This window comes from Pinus tabuliformis, chromosome 2_2 (assembly GCF_031772625.1).
Source record: "Pinus tabuliformis cultivar Carrire ecotype Pingquan chromosome 2_2, CPIR1, whole genome shotgun sequence".
In the NCBI taxonomy this organism is placed as follows: domain Eukaryota; kingdom Viridiplantae; phylum Streptophyta; class Pinopsida; order Pinales; family Pinaceae; genus Pinus; species Pinus tabuliformis.
In genome coordinates, this window is record NC_142300.1 from 367,876,086 (window position 1) to 367,894,423 (window position 18,338).

Genomic DNA, 18,338 nt, shown 5'->3' on the forward strand with positions numbered 1-18,338 from the left:
TCAGTCCCGAGACGGAAACCCTTGGGTGACTTAGTCGGATTGGGTGAGTACCCATCTCCCCTAGGTGAATTCATCCAAAATTCACAGGAGAGCTTTGCAGTGCAGTTCATGTAAGTTTGGAGGGCCAGTACAGTGTAACAGATTATCTTGGAGGCCAACTTCTAGTTTCATCTATTCTCAGTTTATCTACATGTAACCCCATTTCTTATAACAATAAAGCTGAGATTGTTTTCCAGTTTATCGTGTACTTGTTTGCCGCATGCTAATTGCTTTATTTTACATGGCAATGTTCTGTTAAATTTATGAGAATTTCTTTGTGAAGATGTTGTTCAAGAGGCATTTTAGGAAAATACCTGTAATTTCCCCATTTGGAATATTACACTTTTGGCCACGTGCTAATCAAATGTCCGAACTATTTTTTACATTTTATCTTTTTATTTCATTGTGGCTTTCTTATGCTTTTAACTCTATTTTCACTACATCAACCTTCAAGGCAAAGTTTTATGGTCCATAATCAAGCATGAGGATGTGAGGGTGCCAATCCCCATGACCAATGACCACCAGCCCAAATAATGAAAATGGAATAATGGGAAAGATGGAAAGTGTCCCCAGTGGTGTCCTTCCTACTTCAATCAAAGCATCCCCAGTAGTGTCCTTCCTAAAACCCTAAGGTCTCAAAGGAGGTCTCACTGGATTAGAGTCAAAGGATAACCTCCTAGGTGAAGTAAGGGAACAAGAATACAATCAAGATCAGTCAATCACCCAGATCATCCCTTGATTCTTATTAGTATGCACGAAACATCAATTGACAACAGACGATTACAAAATGGTTGATTTACCTGCCAATAGATGACTAACCTTGGCATCATGGCATGTAATGATCAATAGGTATGCTGGTTAGCTGGCTGTATAAGGACGAGAAATTTTTTTTTTTATTGGTCACCCACTTTTTGGAGGGTAACACTCGTTCCTCAACACAGCTCATACCATAAGCAGTTGCTCAATAATAGACTGAAAATATTTTTGACAAACAGAAAACTTCTTTATTTCCCCTTATTTTCTAAATGCTTTTGTTAAAGATAGAATATACATCCAATAGCCTGCCGAGACCATAGACAAATATCCTTAGTGGTCTCCAAAAAGGGCAGAAACTGTTGAGCTTCTGGTGTCCAAAATGCAAAGACGTTTCACAAGCTGGAAGCACATTCTTAACTGAATACACATGGTTTCCAGGCTTTACTACTTTATTTTGATGTTTGCAAGATGGGGCCCATCTGAAACCACTGAGAAGTAGGGTAAACCAAAGCAAAGAAAATACTTAAAACACCAAAGAATTACAAGTAAAACTGGAATCAAACAAAAGTTAGAGACCTTTTTTTTCCCTTCAAAAGACAGGATGCCTTAAACTTCTCAAAACTATCATATGCAATCATAGTGTCTTCTCCAAGATGTGCCTTGCAATCACATGCCACTTACAACATAATCTGGAGACTATAGACATATGGTAATTTCCAGATTTAGAAGCCTAACGGTGTCTTTTCTCTCTTGCATTGCCTATTGCCAGGGTAATTTATTTACTTGAACTCATATTAATCATATTTTGAATTGTACTCATATATATATATATGGTTGTGAATCCTTGCACCCGGTAACCCACTTCTAAGAGTAGTTGGAGATTGGATAATAAGTGGAGTTTTAGTCTGGAACCGTGTCCAGAGCTGAACAGTAACTGTCCATGATTGTGTGTTTCTATGAGTTATTACTATGCTGAGGAACAAACATTATCTAGTGAAATATTTTCCTTTCCAGAAATCTTGCTAAATATTCTTCATGTCCTATTCTTCACACTCACATATGAAATATAATGGTCATAGATGAGATCATGAATATGGAAAGATTCAAGGAAATAGAAAAAAATGCTCGTGTACATGGAATGCATTGGATAATATATACATTGAAGAAAAACTGTAGATGAAAATCTTATTCTAGCCTACTTTGTTGAAATCCCTAGTTTTTAGAGTTGCATTGAAATGGAAGTAAATGTGGAAAAAGAAAAAAAAATGAGGCAATCTCTTCATTTTTTCAAGCCATTGCAAGACTTTCAGTGCCACTTGGCATTGCTGAAATTTCAATTTCTATATGAACAAATTTATCATAAACTTCGATAATTGCAAAACCAATAACCACCCATAAAATCGCCGACACTTAGAAAAGAGTAATTAACTATGCTACAACAGAAACCTCCCATGGGATCTTTTGCCTCTTAGTTCATTGATAACTAGAAAGTTGAAATAATGCCAGTTTAAGTACACTTGTATCCAAGCAACCATGCAAGTTACAGATCAATTTCCTCTATCCATTTCCAGAACATCCTTCCAACCACTGTTTGAAAAATTCCATTCTTAAGTGCATGAAGATCTTATCTTCTGTGGGTTTGGGGGAAGGGAAGGGGAGGTGGGAAGCATTTTGCATCTATTAGATTTCATGAATTGTAACCACATAAAGCATATCACATGCCTTCATATTCTAAAGTACACGTATAAAATCAGTAGACTTACCAGCAGTGTATTCAAAGTAAAAATAAGGAAAAATATTTCCAAGCAGATAAGTATGGCAGTTTTATCACATACCTTGCTTGCTGATAGAAGTAGATGCCTAGGTGAAATCTGCTCCATTTCTTTCCAAAGATTGTTGAGGTCTGTGTTTTCTTCTTTTAAAATTCTATCAAAATTCAATTCATCATCATTGATCCTTAAATCCGATATCATATCTTCATGGACCTCAATTTTCTTCTCTAATGTAGACCATCTAGCCAAGATAGGAATTGAGGGTTTAACATTTTCAGATTCTATGCTTGCAGAGACCTGTTGAAATATTTTTTTGATGTTATTGTCCACTAAGTTTTTCTTTGTGGACTCACTTTTAGCTGTCAAAATAGGCTTACAATCAGTATTAGTCCTATCTCGACTAAGATTGAAATTACTTTCATCCCCATATAACATATTCTCCATTTCTTTCCAAAGATTCTCATAATCTGAATTTTCCTTTTTTACAATGTCACGGGAATTCAGGTCATCTGTATTGATCCTTAAATCAGATATCAGATTCTCACGGACCAAAATACGCTCACTATCAATATTAGTCCTCTCTGGACTACAATTGAGTGTATTTTCATCCTCCCATGACATTTGCTCCATTTCTTCCAAAAGATTCTTAGAATCTAAATTTTCCTCTTTTATAATGCCATGGAAATTCAGGCCATCTGCATTAATCCTTAAAAAAGATATGAGATCTTCATGGACAGAAACAGGTTTATGAGCAATATTGATCCTTAAATCAGATATCGGACTCTCATGGACCAAAATAGGCTCACTATTAGTCCTCTCTGGACTACGATTGAGATCATTTTCATCCTCACATGACATCTGCTCCATTTCTTCCAAACAAATCTCAGAATCTGAATTTTCCTCTTTTACAATGCCATGGAAATTCAGGCCATCTGCATTAATCCTTAAATCAGATATGAGATTTTCATGGAGCGAATTAGGCTTGTGAGCATTATTGATCCTTAAATCAGTTTTCGGATCCTCATGGACCAAAATAGGCTCAGTATCAATATCAGTCCTCTCTGGACTACAATTGAGATTATTTTCTTCCTCACATGACATCTGCTCCATTTCTTCCAAAAGATTCTCAGAATCTGAATTTTCCTCTTTTATAATACCATGGAAATTCAGGCCATCTGCATTAATCCTTAAATCAGATATGAGATCTTCATGGACTGAAATAGGCTTATGTGCAATTTTAGTCCTCTCTGAACTAAGATTGAGATTATTTTCATCCCCGTGTGAAATCTGCCACATTTCTTTTGAAAGAGCCTTAAAATCTGAGTTTTTCTCTTTCATAATACCATGGGAATTCAGGCCATCTTCTTTGATCCTTAAATCAGATATCAGATCTTCAAGGACCAGACAAGGCTTACAATTAATATCAGTATCCTCTGTACTAATATTGAGACTATTTTCATCCCCATGTGAAATCTGTTCCGTTTCTTTCAAGAGGCCCTTCAAATCTGAGTTTTCCTCTTTTATAATTGCATGGAAATTCAGGCTATCTTCATTGATCCTTAAATCAGATATCATATCTTCATGGACCTCCATTTTCTTCTCTACTATTGCACATCTACCCAAGATAGGAACCGAGGATTCATCAATTTCAACTATTGTGCTTGTGGAGTCAGGTTGAAATATGTCTATGATGCTACTTTCCACTAAATCTTTCTTTGTGGAGTCCACTTTAGCTGTTAAAACAGGCCCACAGCAAATATTACTCCTCTCTGGACTAAGATCAGAATTATTCTCATCCCCATCTGAAGTATGCTCCATTTGTTCCCAAAGATTCTTGAGGACTGAATTTTCCTCTTCTAATATGCCAATAAAGTTCAGGCAATCCTCATTGATCCTGAGATCAGATATCAAATCTCCATGGACTTGAGCTTTCCTCTCTATCGTTGGACATCTAGCCAAGATAGGAACTGAGGGTTTATCGATTTCATTTGCTATGTGTGCAAAAGGGCATTGAAGCCTTTCTTTAATGTTATTCTCTACTAACCCTATCTCTCTGTACTCCACATTATCTGTTAAAATAGGCTTGCAATGAATACTAGTCTTCTCTGGGCTAAGACTGAGATTATTTCCATTTCTATAGAAAGCCTGATCCATTTCCATCCAGAAACTTTTAAGAACTGAGTTATCCTCTTCTATAGTGCCACTAAAATTCAAGCCATCGCCATCGATCCTCAAGTCAGATATCATATCATCGTGGATCTCAACTTTCTTCCCTACCATTGAACAACTAGCCAGGAAAGGAGCCGATGGTTTATCAATTTCAATTTCTGTGCTTCCAGAGAAATGTTGAAACTTTTCTTTCACATTATCCTCCACTAAACCTTTCATTGCAGATTCCCCTTTACTTGTTAAAATAGACTCAAAATGAATATTACTCCTCCCTGGACTAAGATTGAGATTATTGTCATCTTTCCTTGAACATGGAAACATTGTTGCATGTGGAATGTCCCCTCTATGCTTCACTCTGTCCTTCAGATATTTTGAAATTTCAATCTCACTGTTTGAGTTATCTGATTTTGTAGAAGTCCCTGAGTTTGTATTGCTTATTATTCCTCCAGATTCATTCATATTGAACATCCCTGCAGTCACTTCCTGTGTCTCACTCATAGTATTGATCTCCTTAATATCTGCAGTATTAATTTCTTGACATGGTTTCTCACTATTCACATCAATCCCCTTGCATTCTGTAGCAGCAGACTCTTCCACCATCTCTGTCAATAACTGTTTCCCCATGTTTTCCTTCTCTATTTGCTCATTTCCTTCTACCTGAGTGGCAATATGGCTTTTATGTCCATTTTCAAATTGTTTGCCGTGTTCACATAAACACTTGGACTTCCTTGAGTCAAGTGTCTCAATGTGGGGATCTCTCAATCTCTTTGATGTGGATCTTCCCGAAACTACAATTTTTTGTTTCTGCTGAGCATATTCAATTTCTTCGCCTTGTGCTAGTAAATGGCAGGACTCCCCAGAGGAAGTAATATCTTTGCGGTTCTTCCTTGAGGCATGTGATGGGCATTTGATTGTCAAATCATCTTTACGCTGATGCTGCTTAAATTCTTTTGACTTTCCGGTACACCCTTGATTTCTTCCATAATGTTTCTTTACTGGTTTGTTCTTTTGTACTTCAGATACAAGATTCTTCTTTCTTTTAAGTCTTTCAGACCTTCTCAAGCAAATACTTCCACCTTGAAACTCTCTAGGTCTCTTTGACTTCCTAGGAAATTTCCCTGAAGCTCCATTCTCATCTGGTTGTAAACTTAACTGAGATGTATACAAATTATCTGCACAAAAGACAACATATCTTGAATGTTTATTGGATTGCATAGCTATCATGCTTTCTTGTTCCTCGATCAGAATACAATTGCCATCTTCTTTCCTTTGAAATTTTCGACCAAACAAGTTATCATGGTCCTCCTGGTCACTGATGTAAAATGTATCATCCTCATGCATATAGCGATGAAGATTACTTTCCTTCAATAGTCTTAAATTGATTTCAGCAACAATTCCCTGTTTAACAGATGATGAAATGAGTTTTGCAATCTGTGATTTTATAGATTCATTAATAAGTGCTGGCATACGTAGTGATGAAGAATCTCCACCCCAAAACTCTACTTTGTCAGTCAGATTGGGCTGCACATTCAACTGATATGGTGCTTGCAAAACACTAAGTTTCTTAATCCCAAGTTTCGTTTTCTTGCTTGCAACTAGTGGCCGGTGCTCAATATCAAGCACATCTTCTATACAAGCACGATAAAATTTCACATAAAACTTGCAAGCACAGGAAGGTTGATGGGGCTTCCTATCAATCGAGATGACTCTAGCATCATACCATGCCTGCCAAAGAGGAGTCACATGAACATTATTTTGAGTATAAGATAGCAAATCATTAAGCAAGAAAGTGGAATCTGTTGCCAAATAATACTGCACTGCTATTTGTACTCCTTTTCCGACAAGAACCAACATAATAAAATTTCAGGTAATTTTCTTGTTTGTCTTAGGAACTACATCATCATAATTTGCAAACTCAGACATTAACTTTCAACTTTCTCAAGATTCCCAGTTTAATTTTTAGGCATGTTAAGATGTTCTCAATATCCATAATGTGTGAAGTGAGTTCTCAGAAGGAAACAATTTTAAATAATCGGATATTTAGAGTAACCAGCATAGATCCATCTGAAGCACGGATCTAGCATGAGCCGAGAGGGATCAAATTTCATAATGTGCAAACTTATTTTAGAGTGCAAAAAACGTGTATTTTTTTATTGTTTAAATTGTATTTTTGAATACTATAGAGATTACATAATATGTGTATTGAGCCATTTTATCAAAGCACATTAAAATGTTTTTTTATTAATATATTTTAATTATATGTCAATATTAATTCATATTAAAATATTTTATTAATAACCCACATTGGATATTTTATTTTATACAACATACAATATATAACGTTTAAACATTTTACTCACATGTTTTTTGAAATTATACTAGGTCATATGGACAACTAATTAAAAATGCATAGCATAAATTTTTTTCTTTTTTTTATTATAGCCGACATTGCTGTTCTATATAGAGATTGTTTTTTTTAGGAGAGACACGTGAAAACTCTTATTTTAAGAGAAACGTGACAACTCCAAGTTGAGGACGGACATACTTACACATCGCCTTCACACTGGGTTGTAGAATGAGCCTCTCTGCTCAAATACATTGTTCCATTAGTTAGAGCAAGCGACCTCATCATCCAACAAGCTGTTATGCTCAAATCAATTGGCTGACCATAGTAAGCAATCATCTTAAATGCACCATTAAAACAAGATACACTTTGTTTCAAGATGATAGCAATTTGACTAAATTCTTAAAAAGGATTTCTAGTGAATGAGAGACACGGGTTGACCAAAAGTTTAAAAGGAGTTGGCCCATGGGAGTCTAGCAACAAGCAGCAAGGTGATCAGGCCTGTATTAACACCGAGACCCAGTTTCAAGACTCCCCATGTAAGGATGAGGCCACGTGCAAGTCCTGGGTGATTTTGATGCCACAGATAAATGGATAAGGTGTATGTTTCTATAAGCACTATTAACTATTCCCCAAAAAAAAATAAAAAATAAAGTGAATCATAGTAAAACTAGGAGAGTAAATATCTACCCCTCAGGGATTTTTTTGTAGGTGATTTCATATTTTAGTGTGCCATATTTTGAATAAGCCCAACTAGGGGAACTAAGGAAACAATATGTAGAAATCATAAATTTTGCTGCACATCATCTTCTTCCTTGCCCTTAGTTGCTATGTGATGCAACATCGTTTTAATTTATGGACATCCAACCCTCCAAAGAAAGAACACAATGCTGAGATCAAGTGCAACATCCTCATTGAATGTTGATTGTTGTTATAGCATGCGAAAGAGGGATATATTAAATGTGGATGAGTAGTTATCATAGTAGAAAAATTGCATTAAAAAAAAATTATAACCCTGATGGAAAAATAATCATATCATTATGTCACTAGCATCAGTATAACAACGGTAAAAAAATATTCATCACTATAGATTGTCATATATGAAAGGTCGTGTCTTTTAGAAATGGGCTATTCAAGGAGGACACTTGTTTTATTAAGGGCAGATTTATTCTTGATAGTCTTGTATTTCCTGAGAGGAGCATGAATGGGTGTGAAACTTTGGACAGAAGGCATTTTCCATGAAAACTGACTTCATATTAGTATCACAAAATTGAATCGTACTTCACTCGTAACATGTTGGACTGGTTAGGGTTGTTTCAATTTATCCGTGGTCACTAGCATTCCTTTTCACTTGGGCATTGGCTAGAGATAGTGTGCATGTTGTGTTGTTGGAATATAATGTTAATTTTAGGTATGTTCTATGTTAGAGTAATTTATTTAAATTTTTCACAGTTAGCAATCACATCAACATTAAAGCAAACTACAGACAGAACATAAATATAAATCGCAGAAGACAAGCCAAGACAAGATGACACAATATGTGGCGCTAGCCAGGGACAAACCCCACAATGTGGGGAAACCCTTGATCAATTCTTCTTTTATGTTTTTCATAGTTCAGCAAAGAAAGAGAGAGAGAGAGAGAGAGATAATACATTTACAACAGAGGTCAACACTTTGACTTTCTATATCTATATGAGATCAGTTGAAGACATGTTGCTTCAACTAATTCTCCAGTGGTGACTCCTTCACCTATCATCGTGCTGCATCTGGTCCACTTGCTGCACCACTGCATACTGCACCATGCTGCACTAATCATGATTATCATCATGCTACCCATGTCCATGATCTTACTCATCATCACGCTGCCCTTTGTGTCCATGATCTCATTCATCATCATGCTGCGCTTTATGTCCATGATCTGTACCATACACGTTGTGCCTCTCCAAGACCAAGATATCAATCCTCCCTTCTGTTGCTGCTGAGGTCATCCTCATTGCTGCACCATTGAAGCTATTACATCATCACTGAGATCCTCACTGTTGCTTCTTTATCATATCCATGAGATCTACCTGAAAGTTTGATCTCCATGTGTGTCTAAACTGTGATTGCAACAGTGGACCCTTATTCGATATAGTGAGGGTTCTGGGCTTCTTTTCATCATCTATGTACAGGGACTATTGAGAGATAAGTCCACCAAGATCGTGGTAATGTTCCTTCTTTTGCTGGGATTGTTTCTAGGATCATGATACCCATCGAAACACTTAAGATCCTTCAGCTTCATTCGGTTGATGAAAACACTTGCAGGTAGACGAGATGTTGTTCATAGATATTACGAGATTTATTCATCTGCAGATATTTCCTTTAATCACAGGTATACCGAGTATCACATATTTTTGTTGTGAAATGTCTAGACAGATCTAAATATAGAGTCGAGATATAACCCTTGTTCTTTCTTGCAATATATACATAGTCTTCTTTGTCCATTCGGGATACTGCATTTCAGGTATGTCGAGATTGTAATTGCTTCAGTGATGACGGAGATCACCGAGACTGTGAGGAGACTGAAACTGAGTCTTCATGACTGTGTATGACTTCAGTTCCTTTTTATGACAGCGGCTACATGTCTTCACTGCGGTTCCACATACCTTGATTGCGGCTCTTCTATCCCTGCAGATATATCTTGGCTCTCTGTGGCTAGGTGTCTGCGGCTATTGCGGCTAGGGCATCACTGTCGCTGTAGCTTCGTTACCCTTTACTGCGGCTCAGCGTCATGCACTTGTTGTGCGTATAGTTGCTGCATATATGCATGACAGCGTATAGAGTGTTGTGTGTATATAGTTTCCATTGCCAACGGATTAGGTCATCACGTAGATGTTTCCATTGTTGTACGTATAGAGTCTTCATTGTAGCGTATAAAGTCTTCTATTAACAACGTATAATAGTGTCTGCATATCTGCGTATAATCTAAGGCATCATACAAGGCCAGCGTATCTTCATTGTGTCTCTCCTTCACCAAAAACCCAAAAACGTGGAGAGGAGGAGATCACATGAAGAGTGAGTACAAATGACTTCAAATCCTCTTCTATTTATACTAAAACGTAGATGATGAATACACATGTCTATTGGGCTTCTGAGCCTACTCAAGTTGCTGGCCAACTTGACAATTTGATTTATAACATAAATAAATTCATAACTTCATAAATACTTATCGAAATCGGATGATCTTTAGATCAATCCTACACCTCTCAATGAGAGGGATCCAATAAAAATATCAGCTACCATAAATAAGATGACCCACATGGAGTTTGGCCCTAGTTGCCAATTTTAACACTCCCTCTCAACTAGGGAGAACTCCATCCGCTGATCCATATGTCCGACTGTACTATCTCTGCCATCAGTGCCCTGCACTGCTCTTCTCAGCTCTGCTCTACTCAACTCAGCTCTATTGGCTCTGCTTAGCTCTACTGGCTCTGCTCTGCTCAGCTCAGCTGGCTCTGCTCTGCTCTACTGAACCATGAAGAAGAAGAATTGATCAAGAATGTCTCATACCATTCTCCATTGACCCGAAGTTAGTTTCAGAGTGCATACCACTGGTCCCAGACCAGTGTCAACCGACCCAAAGTCAGCGTCATAGTGGGTACCATTCCTACTACTGGTCCCAGACCAGTGTCATCAGTCTCAAAGTGTGTACCACTGGTCCCAGACCAGTCTCAACCAACCCGAAGTCAACGTCATGGTATGTACCACTCTCGCTGGTCCCAGACCAGTCCTCTACTGACCCGAAGTCAGTCTCAGAGTATGTACCACTGGTCCCAGACCAGTCTCAACCGACCCGAAGTCAGTGTCATAGTAAGTACAACTCCTACCACTGGTCCCAAACCAGTACTTTACTGACTCGAAGACAGTCTCAGAGTATGTACCACTGGTCCCAGACCAGTCCTCTACTAACCCGAAGTCAGTGTCATAGTGGGTACAACTCCTACCACTGGTCCCAGACCAGTACTCATTGATCCCAGATCAATGAAGATCATCCTAGCATAGGGAATATGGTAGATACAGCGATGCGTCCAACGGTACTACTATGGTCCCTATCCTCATTTTCCTGCTCATTGATCAGATGAGAGGTACTTCCCATGAGTCTCAGACTGCATGGGTAGGATGCCTTGACAGGAGAACTAATCAATCATGTCCTCACAGGAGAACTAATCATCCTGCTACACAATCGTCATGGAGAACACATCATCCAGACCTCACAAGAGAGCGAATCATCCTGTCCCACAAAAGAGCGAATCATCTTGTCTCACAAGAGAACGAATCATCTTGTTCACAGGAGAGCGAAACATCCTGTCCACAGGAGAGCGAATCATCATATCCCACAAGAGAGCAAGTCATCTTGTCCCAGTGCGCACCACGAGGGGAGGGTGACTCACCCTGTGGTCGTATGTTGCTCCAGTAAGAACCGCAAGTCCCCAGAGCTCCCAAAGCTCAATGTATGCAACATGTAGGACCCTTTTACAAGGGTCTCTCGACGACTCCAAGTCGTTCAAGAAAATCACAAATTTGATCTTTCCCCGGGGCTCTGACAAAATGTAGCGACCTGTACATCATCTCAGTGCGATGGAGCCTCCTTACTCATCGACTTACCATATCCCGGATAAGGCAGTATCTGATGTCTATCTACTAGAGCAATCATTGAATACGGGATTCCTCAATAATCGAATCCCACCTCTAGTTGTCATAGAGAATCACAGTGGTATTCATCATGTGTACTCACTGAAGAGTTCCCACAACCAGGCAAATTAATACGAAGTCATACTCGTAGTTATGTATCCGGTCTCGGCGGTACTTATAACAACCGACTTCTGCTTCCTGCTCATCCATGATATCAAAGCAGAATCCAAAGAGAACTAGCACTGAAAAGTGCTCTAGTGATCCTCCACACTCCCTGCCCAGTTAGCATTCGAATAATCATGCAGTTTTCATATTTCCGGCAGTGTATCTCAATCCATGAGAGATTGTTCCATGAAGATATCTCAGAAGATTCTTGGCACCAATCCAGTGAGGCTCAACCAAATATGAGCTCACTATGCTAAGTGCAAAACATATGTCCAGAATCCAACTCCATCTTACTTCTGCAAATGAGAGGGTATGCACCTGTTAGAAATAGTTCGTCTGCATAAGGTGTCGGTATGAGAGGTCTATCATCCACAACCTTCGGGTAATGGTTTGGATTGGTTTCACTCCTAGTGAATCTCAGCTTCATCAAACAGTTATCAATACTCTCATACTACGCCTGGGGTGTTTTGCTTCAATCCATAGAGGGCTTTCTTCCACCTGTATACATGAGATTCCCATTCATGAATCTCAAACTCCACAGGTTGTTCCAAGCCTATGGACCTGTTACATGAGGAGAATGGTCCCCTTGAGACATTTTCCTTCGGTACATCTCAGACATGTACCTTCATGCTCCTTTTGAATTCAGGCATCCCGGTCACCATCTAACTCACAGACCTCCGATGCTGAGTCAATGGTCATGGTCCCCAGTGGACTTGACACAACCCTGAACTCAAAGACATCTTTGAAAAATCTATTTTCAAACACGTACCTTTCCATCGATGAGTGCCACCCTGAAGCCTTTGACTTCCATTTCCAAGATGGACACCAGGTTCTCCTTGCGATCAGGTACATAAAAGAGATTCTGGGGTTCCTTTCTTTCTTTCAAGAGTCGACCATTTCCTGGATGACCTGCATTACTAGTCATTCCTTTTATTATTGAAGATGTCCCTGGAATGATTGTTATCTTCATCAAGAGATGTGTCCTTGTCCTTCGGACACTCCTTCGCATGATGGCCGAACTTATTGCAACCAAGGCATCTGCCTTTCCTTCCACCCTTTGTGAACTTAGAAGAGAGATGTGGAACCCATTGATCCTGGTGATTTCTCTTTCACTCTTGCTTGGGTATTGTCTTCACCTCAGCTCTGATACCATGTTAAGTTTAGGTATGTTCTATGCTAGAGCAATTTATTTAAATTTTTCACAGTTAGCAATCACATCAGCATTAAAGTAAACTGCAGACAAAACATAAATATAAATCGCAGAAGACAACAGAAGACAAGCCAAAACAAGAGGACACAATATGTGGTGCTAACCAGGGACAAACCCCACAATGTGGGGAAACCCTTGATCAATTCTTCTTTTATGTTCTTCATAGTTCAGCAGAGAAAGAGAGAGAGAGAGAGAGTACATTTACAACAGAAGTCAACACTTTGAATTTCTATATCTATATGAGATCAGTTGAAGCCATGTTGCTTCAACTGATTCTCCAATGGTGACTCCTTCACCTATCATCGTGCTGCATCTGGTCCACTTGTTGCACCACTGCACACTGCACCATGCTACACTAATCATGATTATCATCATGCTATCCATGTCCACGATCTTATTCATCATCATGCTGCCCTTTGTGTCCAAGATCTCATTCATCATCATGCTGCCCTTTATGTCCATGATCTGTACCATACACGTTGTGCCTCTCCAAGACCAAGATATCAATCCTCCTTTTTGTTGTTGCTGAGGTCATCCTCATTGCTGCACCATTGAAGCTATTACATCATCACTAAGATCCTCACTGTTGCTTTTTATGACAGCGGCTACATGTCTTGACTGCGGTTCCACATACCTTGACTGCGGTTCCACATACCTTGACTGCGGCTCTTCTATCCCTGTGGATATATCTTGGCTCTCTGCGGCTATTGCGGCTAGGGCATCACTGCGGCTGCAGCTTCGTTACGCTTTACTGCGGCTCAGCTTCATGCACTTGTTGTGCGTATAGTTGTTGTGTATATGCATGACAGCGTATAGAGTGTTGTGCATATATAGTTTCCATTGCCAATAGATTAGGGCATCACGTAGATGTTTCCATTGCTGTACGTATAGAGTCTTCATTGCAGCGTATAAGGTCTTCTATTAACAACGTATAATAGTGTCTCCATATCTGCGTATAAGCTAGGGCATCACACAAGGCCAGCATATATTCATTGTGTCTCTCCTTCACCAAAAACCCAAAACGTGGAGAGGAGGAGATCACATGAAGAGTGAGTACAAATGACTTCAAATCCTCTTCTATTTATACTAAAACGTAGATGATGAATAGACATGTTTATTGGGCTTCTGAGCCTACTCAAGTCGCTGACCGACTTGACAATTTGATTTATGACATAAATAAATTCATAACTTCATAAATACTTATCGGAATCGGATGATCTTTAGATCAATCCTACACCTCTCAATGAGAGGGATCCAATAAAAATATCAGCTGCCATAAATAAGATGACCCACATGGAGTTTGGGCCTAGTTGCCAATTTTAACATATAATCACCAGCAGTGTTCTATTCAACAAGGTTCACTTTGCAGATTATGTGATAATAACCATTGAATTGACTTAGCAATCTCTGGAGGTTACTCCTTCACGATTGGACAATTTCTCAGAAGAAACTTGGGAAGTTGTTAGTGAGAAACTTATCAGTGGAAACTTATCAATCCTAGTGACATCAATCAATACCTGAAAATCCCATTTGGTTTGCACTTGCAGCTTTCTCTTGCTTATCAATGTCAGCGGGTTATGGTCAAATTTTAGATTGAACTCCAAGCTTGAATTCACCTTAATTTTCCTCTTGTAGGAAAGGTTATAGTTATTGACCAGATTTTCACAGCTGGACACATCTACAAATTATCCTGAATGTTCCCTTCTCTGGAAACATACAAATAATTGAAGCACATTCATAAAAGCTCTGTCCAGAGTAAGTAGAGATTAAAAAGGTCTTGCTTTGGCAGTAGAGATGTATGCACATTACTAAGGGTCAAGGGGGGCTGTGGCTTCTTGGCATAAGAACGCAACTTAGTTCTTGCTAGTAAAAGGGTAGTGCATTGTGGCGGGAGTTACTCCTTGTCAAGTGTTAGTTCAACACACAAATCAACAAGCTCGTCATGCTTAGGGCATTAAAGATCATTTCCAACTGTGTTGGGAGCAATGTTGCACGAAGCAAGAACATTTTTTGGAAGCGGATCCACGGAAGTGTCATTTCCCAAAAATCTAGGAAGCAAAGCATCTCAGAAGCGTCTACTATATATATATTGCAATTATATTAAAAAAACATCCAAAATACCAAATTAGTTGTAGAAGACATGAAAACATGCATATTTTTACATAAATCAAAATAAATATGGCATTCATTGTACATCAACGATTAATTACTCCAGCATCAAACATCTAGAATCTAGATTCCTCTTCTCTTGTCTAGCCTTTGCCTCTACTTCGATTCTCTAGGGATATTAGTCAACATTGCCCAAGTTTGATCAAACGGTCTAATCCAAGCCATATAATATGGTAGAGAAAGCTTAACATGCCTGATCAATGATTTTGACTTGAGTGAAGGGTACAATTTTGCTAAGCCCATGATAAAGGAGTTCAACAATCAACAACACCAACACTTTGATACATATAGGGCTCGGTGCTCTTGATTAAATGACAATCACATGCCTTCATACACGAAATAATCCAATGAAACACCACAATCCCATTGATCTTGAAAATTGTTAAGTTTGTTGAATTTTGAATGGGATATGAAATTCTATTTTCTCCATATGAAGTCTGATGAGGTTGGAACCACTCTGCAACATTGGTTGGGAGTTCTTAGGCATTTGTTAATTAAGAGGTTGTAGATCACTTGGCAAATTGTCTGGTTTTCTTACTAGGCACTAGGATTTCTCAATGTAGCTGATTTAGACGTTCCTATTTTCATTCCCTCATTATCAGGTTTGTCTTTAGCCTAGATTTGCTAGCAAAGGGGTGGCAAGCAAATGTCTCCTTTCCTAAAAGGATTCATGGAATCAAAATCACCAACAATGGCACTACTTGCATGCTATTAATTGGGAACCTAAGAGCTCAACAATTCAGATAAATTGATTTTAGAGGGCCTCTATAGCATGATCCTTGAATATTCACCTGAGTGTACAGTTTTATGGGTCAAGTCCTATTCTGTAGGGATTGGTGACAAAAGCGTGGAAAGTTGTTTTATATGTATGTGACCAAGGATCTATATGAAAAGGTAAAGGCACACCTATGATGTTGTTCCATTCTTGTAAAAAAGGTGTAGAGGTATTAGTCCATTTAGAAATCACATTCTTATTTTAAAGCACAAAATTTGGGGATTGCTTATGCACCATCAGTTTTCTGGATTTGATCACTATATAATTTGTCATCCACCCTCATGCTATCAAAGAGGAAAAATTGAAGGAATCAACTTAGAGGAGTAGTTTTATCGACGAGAACTAGTTTCGAAAATTTGGATCTAAAACCTTTTGAGGCTGGTTTAAGGCCTTGAATAATGTTTTTGGGGTAAAACTTTCTTGCTTAAGCACCACACCTCGCGACACTATTTTACACTCAAAGACCTTCCCAACAAGCCAAGAAAGGCATTAATTGGAGATCGGATGCAAAAGTTATGCCTCCCAGAAGTTGACATATCGTGAATGACCACCATGATTCTAGAGGATGTCATGTTAACTCTATTACTCATGGAAAAAGGGGCTAGCCAAATGAAAACTATAAAGAAGACTCTATAAAGGCCAAAGTTGTAACTTGAGTTAAGAGTGGAACAAGTCAAACTTAACCCCTAGTTGGCTATCAATCTATGTTATAACCAGACCACTAGGAATAAAAGGGGTGCCAGTATATTTGTTTGCATTTTGTTCCATAGTAAAACAGGCAAAGTAGTTGGGGGTGCAGAATAAAGGGGTTTTTATTTTAGAGCAACCCATAGGCCATAGGTCTCAATTAACTCCATAGGGAGTGCCTTCTCCTTTATGCTTGCATCATTCCGTTCTAGACAAAACAGAGCAGAGCAACCTCAACTTCTAGCTAGGTTTTCTCCAGTTAGAGTTTCTAAAGCATAGGTTTGTGTTCATTGTGGTTGATGTGTAATTGTGTTTTATTGTTCTCTATTTTTAAGCATTTTATCCATTGCACCGAATGTGCAGCGGGGGGGTCATAGGGGGGTTTGAGGGGCGCGGGTAGCCCCCCTCTACGGGGTTCGGGGCAGCGCCCCGAGAAAATTATTTTGGACCCTATATTAGGTTGGGCGAACCTACCTATGGTTTTCGGTCCATGGTTTTGGACGCGATGGTTTTCGGTCCATGGTATTGGATGCTTTGGCATGTATAAATATGTATTGTAACATTGAAAAGAACATAATGAAAAATCAAGCTGGCAGTCCCGGTTTTGGGATCCAATGGAAAAATCTCTGAGTATATGTGTTTTATGTGTTATGCTCTCGAATTGTTTATTTTTCTGTGTTTTAGAATTCGTATGCAGGTAATTTCTGTACGGGGTTAAAACCTACAAAAATAATAATAATAACTCTGGAAAGTAAAAGGAATTAACCCTTCATAGTACAATTGTTTGTTTATTTTAATAGATATATTGTGGCGAATTATAGACTGAAATATCCACAACAATTTATACATCATATTGGTATTAGAGCATGTTTCTTTAGGTATTTGTAAGAGGTTATAGGGGATCCAAGAAAATTTTAGTCGAAAGCCATAAATCCCCAACCATGGATGAAAAATTAGTGTTTATAATAACCCTTGAGATCCACTAGAGGAGAGATTCTCAAGGCCGAAAGTCTGAGTCATGGGCATCAATTGTTATAACCAGTGTTGATAATATCGGTATCGGGAAAATATCGGCGAGGGTCCGGAAAATATCTTATCGGAAATATCGGCGAAAATATCGGCAAATATCGGCAAGCATAAAAAATGCATAATATATTCATTTTTTTTCAGATTTCTAAACATATAAAGCAATAACAACATGAACTAAACACATTGGCACATAAATATGAAGAAAACACTGATATATATGATGTCAAATAGAAATGATACATCAAACTTCAAAGGCGATACCAAATCCTGCTGATCCCTGATAGTGATAAATTGATAATTGTCCAATCAAGGACTCAAACAAAAATTAAAATAACATCACACATCCTGCTGATCCTTGATAGTGATAATTGTCCAATCAAGGACTCAAACAAAACAACATCACATATATAAAACTTTAAAAGTATTTCATCATCATGAGTTATAAACTTATATGTAGCAAAAGTTGCAAAACAAATAAAACTAGCAGCTATCTATCTGAGACCATTGGCCTCTCCCTAGCAGCTTTCTTTCTGTCTTGTTCAGCAATTGCTT

The 18,338-nt window shown here is 38.5% G+C and overlaps 1 protein-coding gene across 1 annotated transcript in view; it reads right to left on the reverse strand.

The window, feature by feature from the left end:
* The window catches only part of LOC149192764 (uncharacterized), a 108,965-nt gene that overhangs the window by 38,202 nt on the left and 52,425 nt on the right, over window positions 1-18,338 (reverse strand). Inside the window, exon 4 of the mRNA XM_089404703.1 lies at window positions 2,631-6,461. Coding sequence (XP_089260829.1) covers window positions 2,631-6,203 — 3,573 coding nt within the window. The 5' untranslated portion in view covers window positions 6,204-6,461. The remainder of the gene's footprint in view (window positions 1-2,630; window positions 6,462-18,338) is intronic.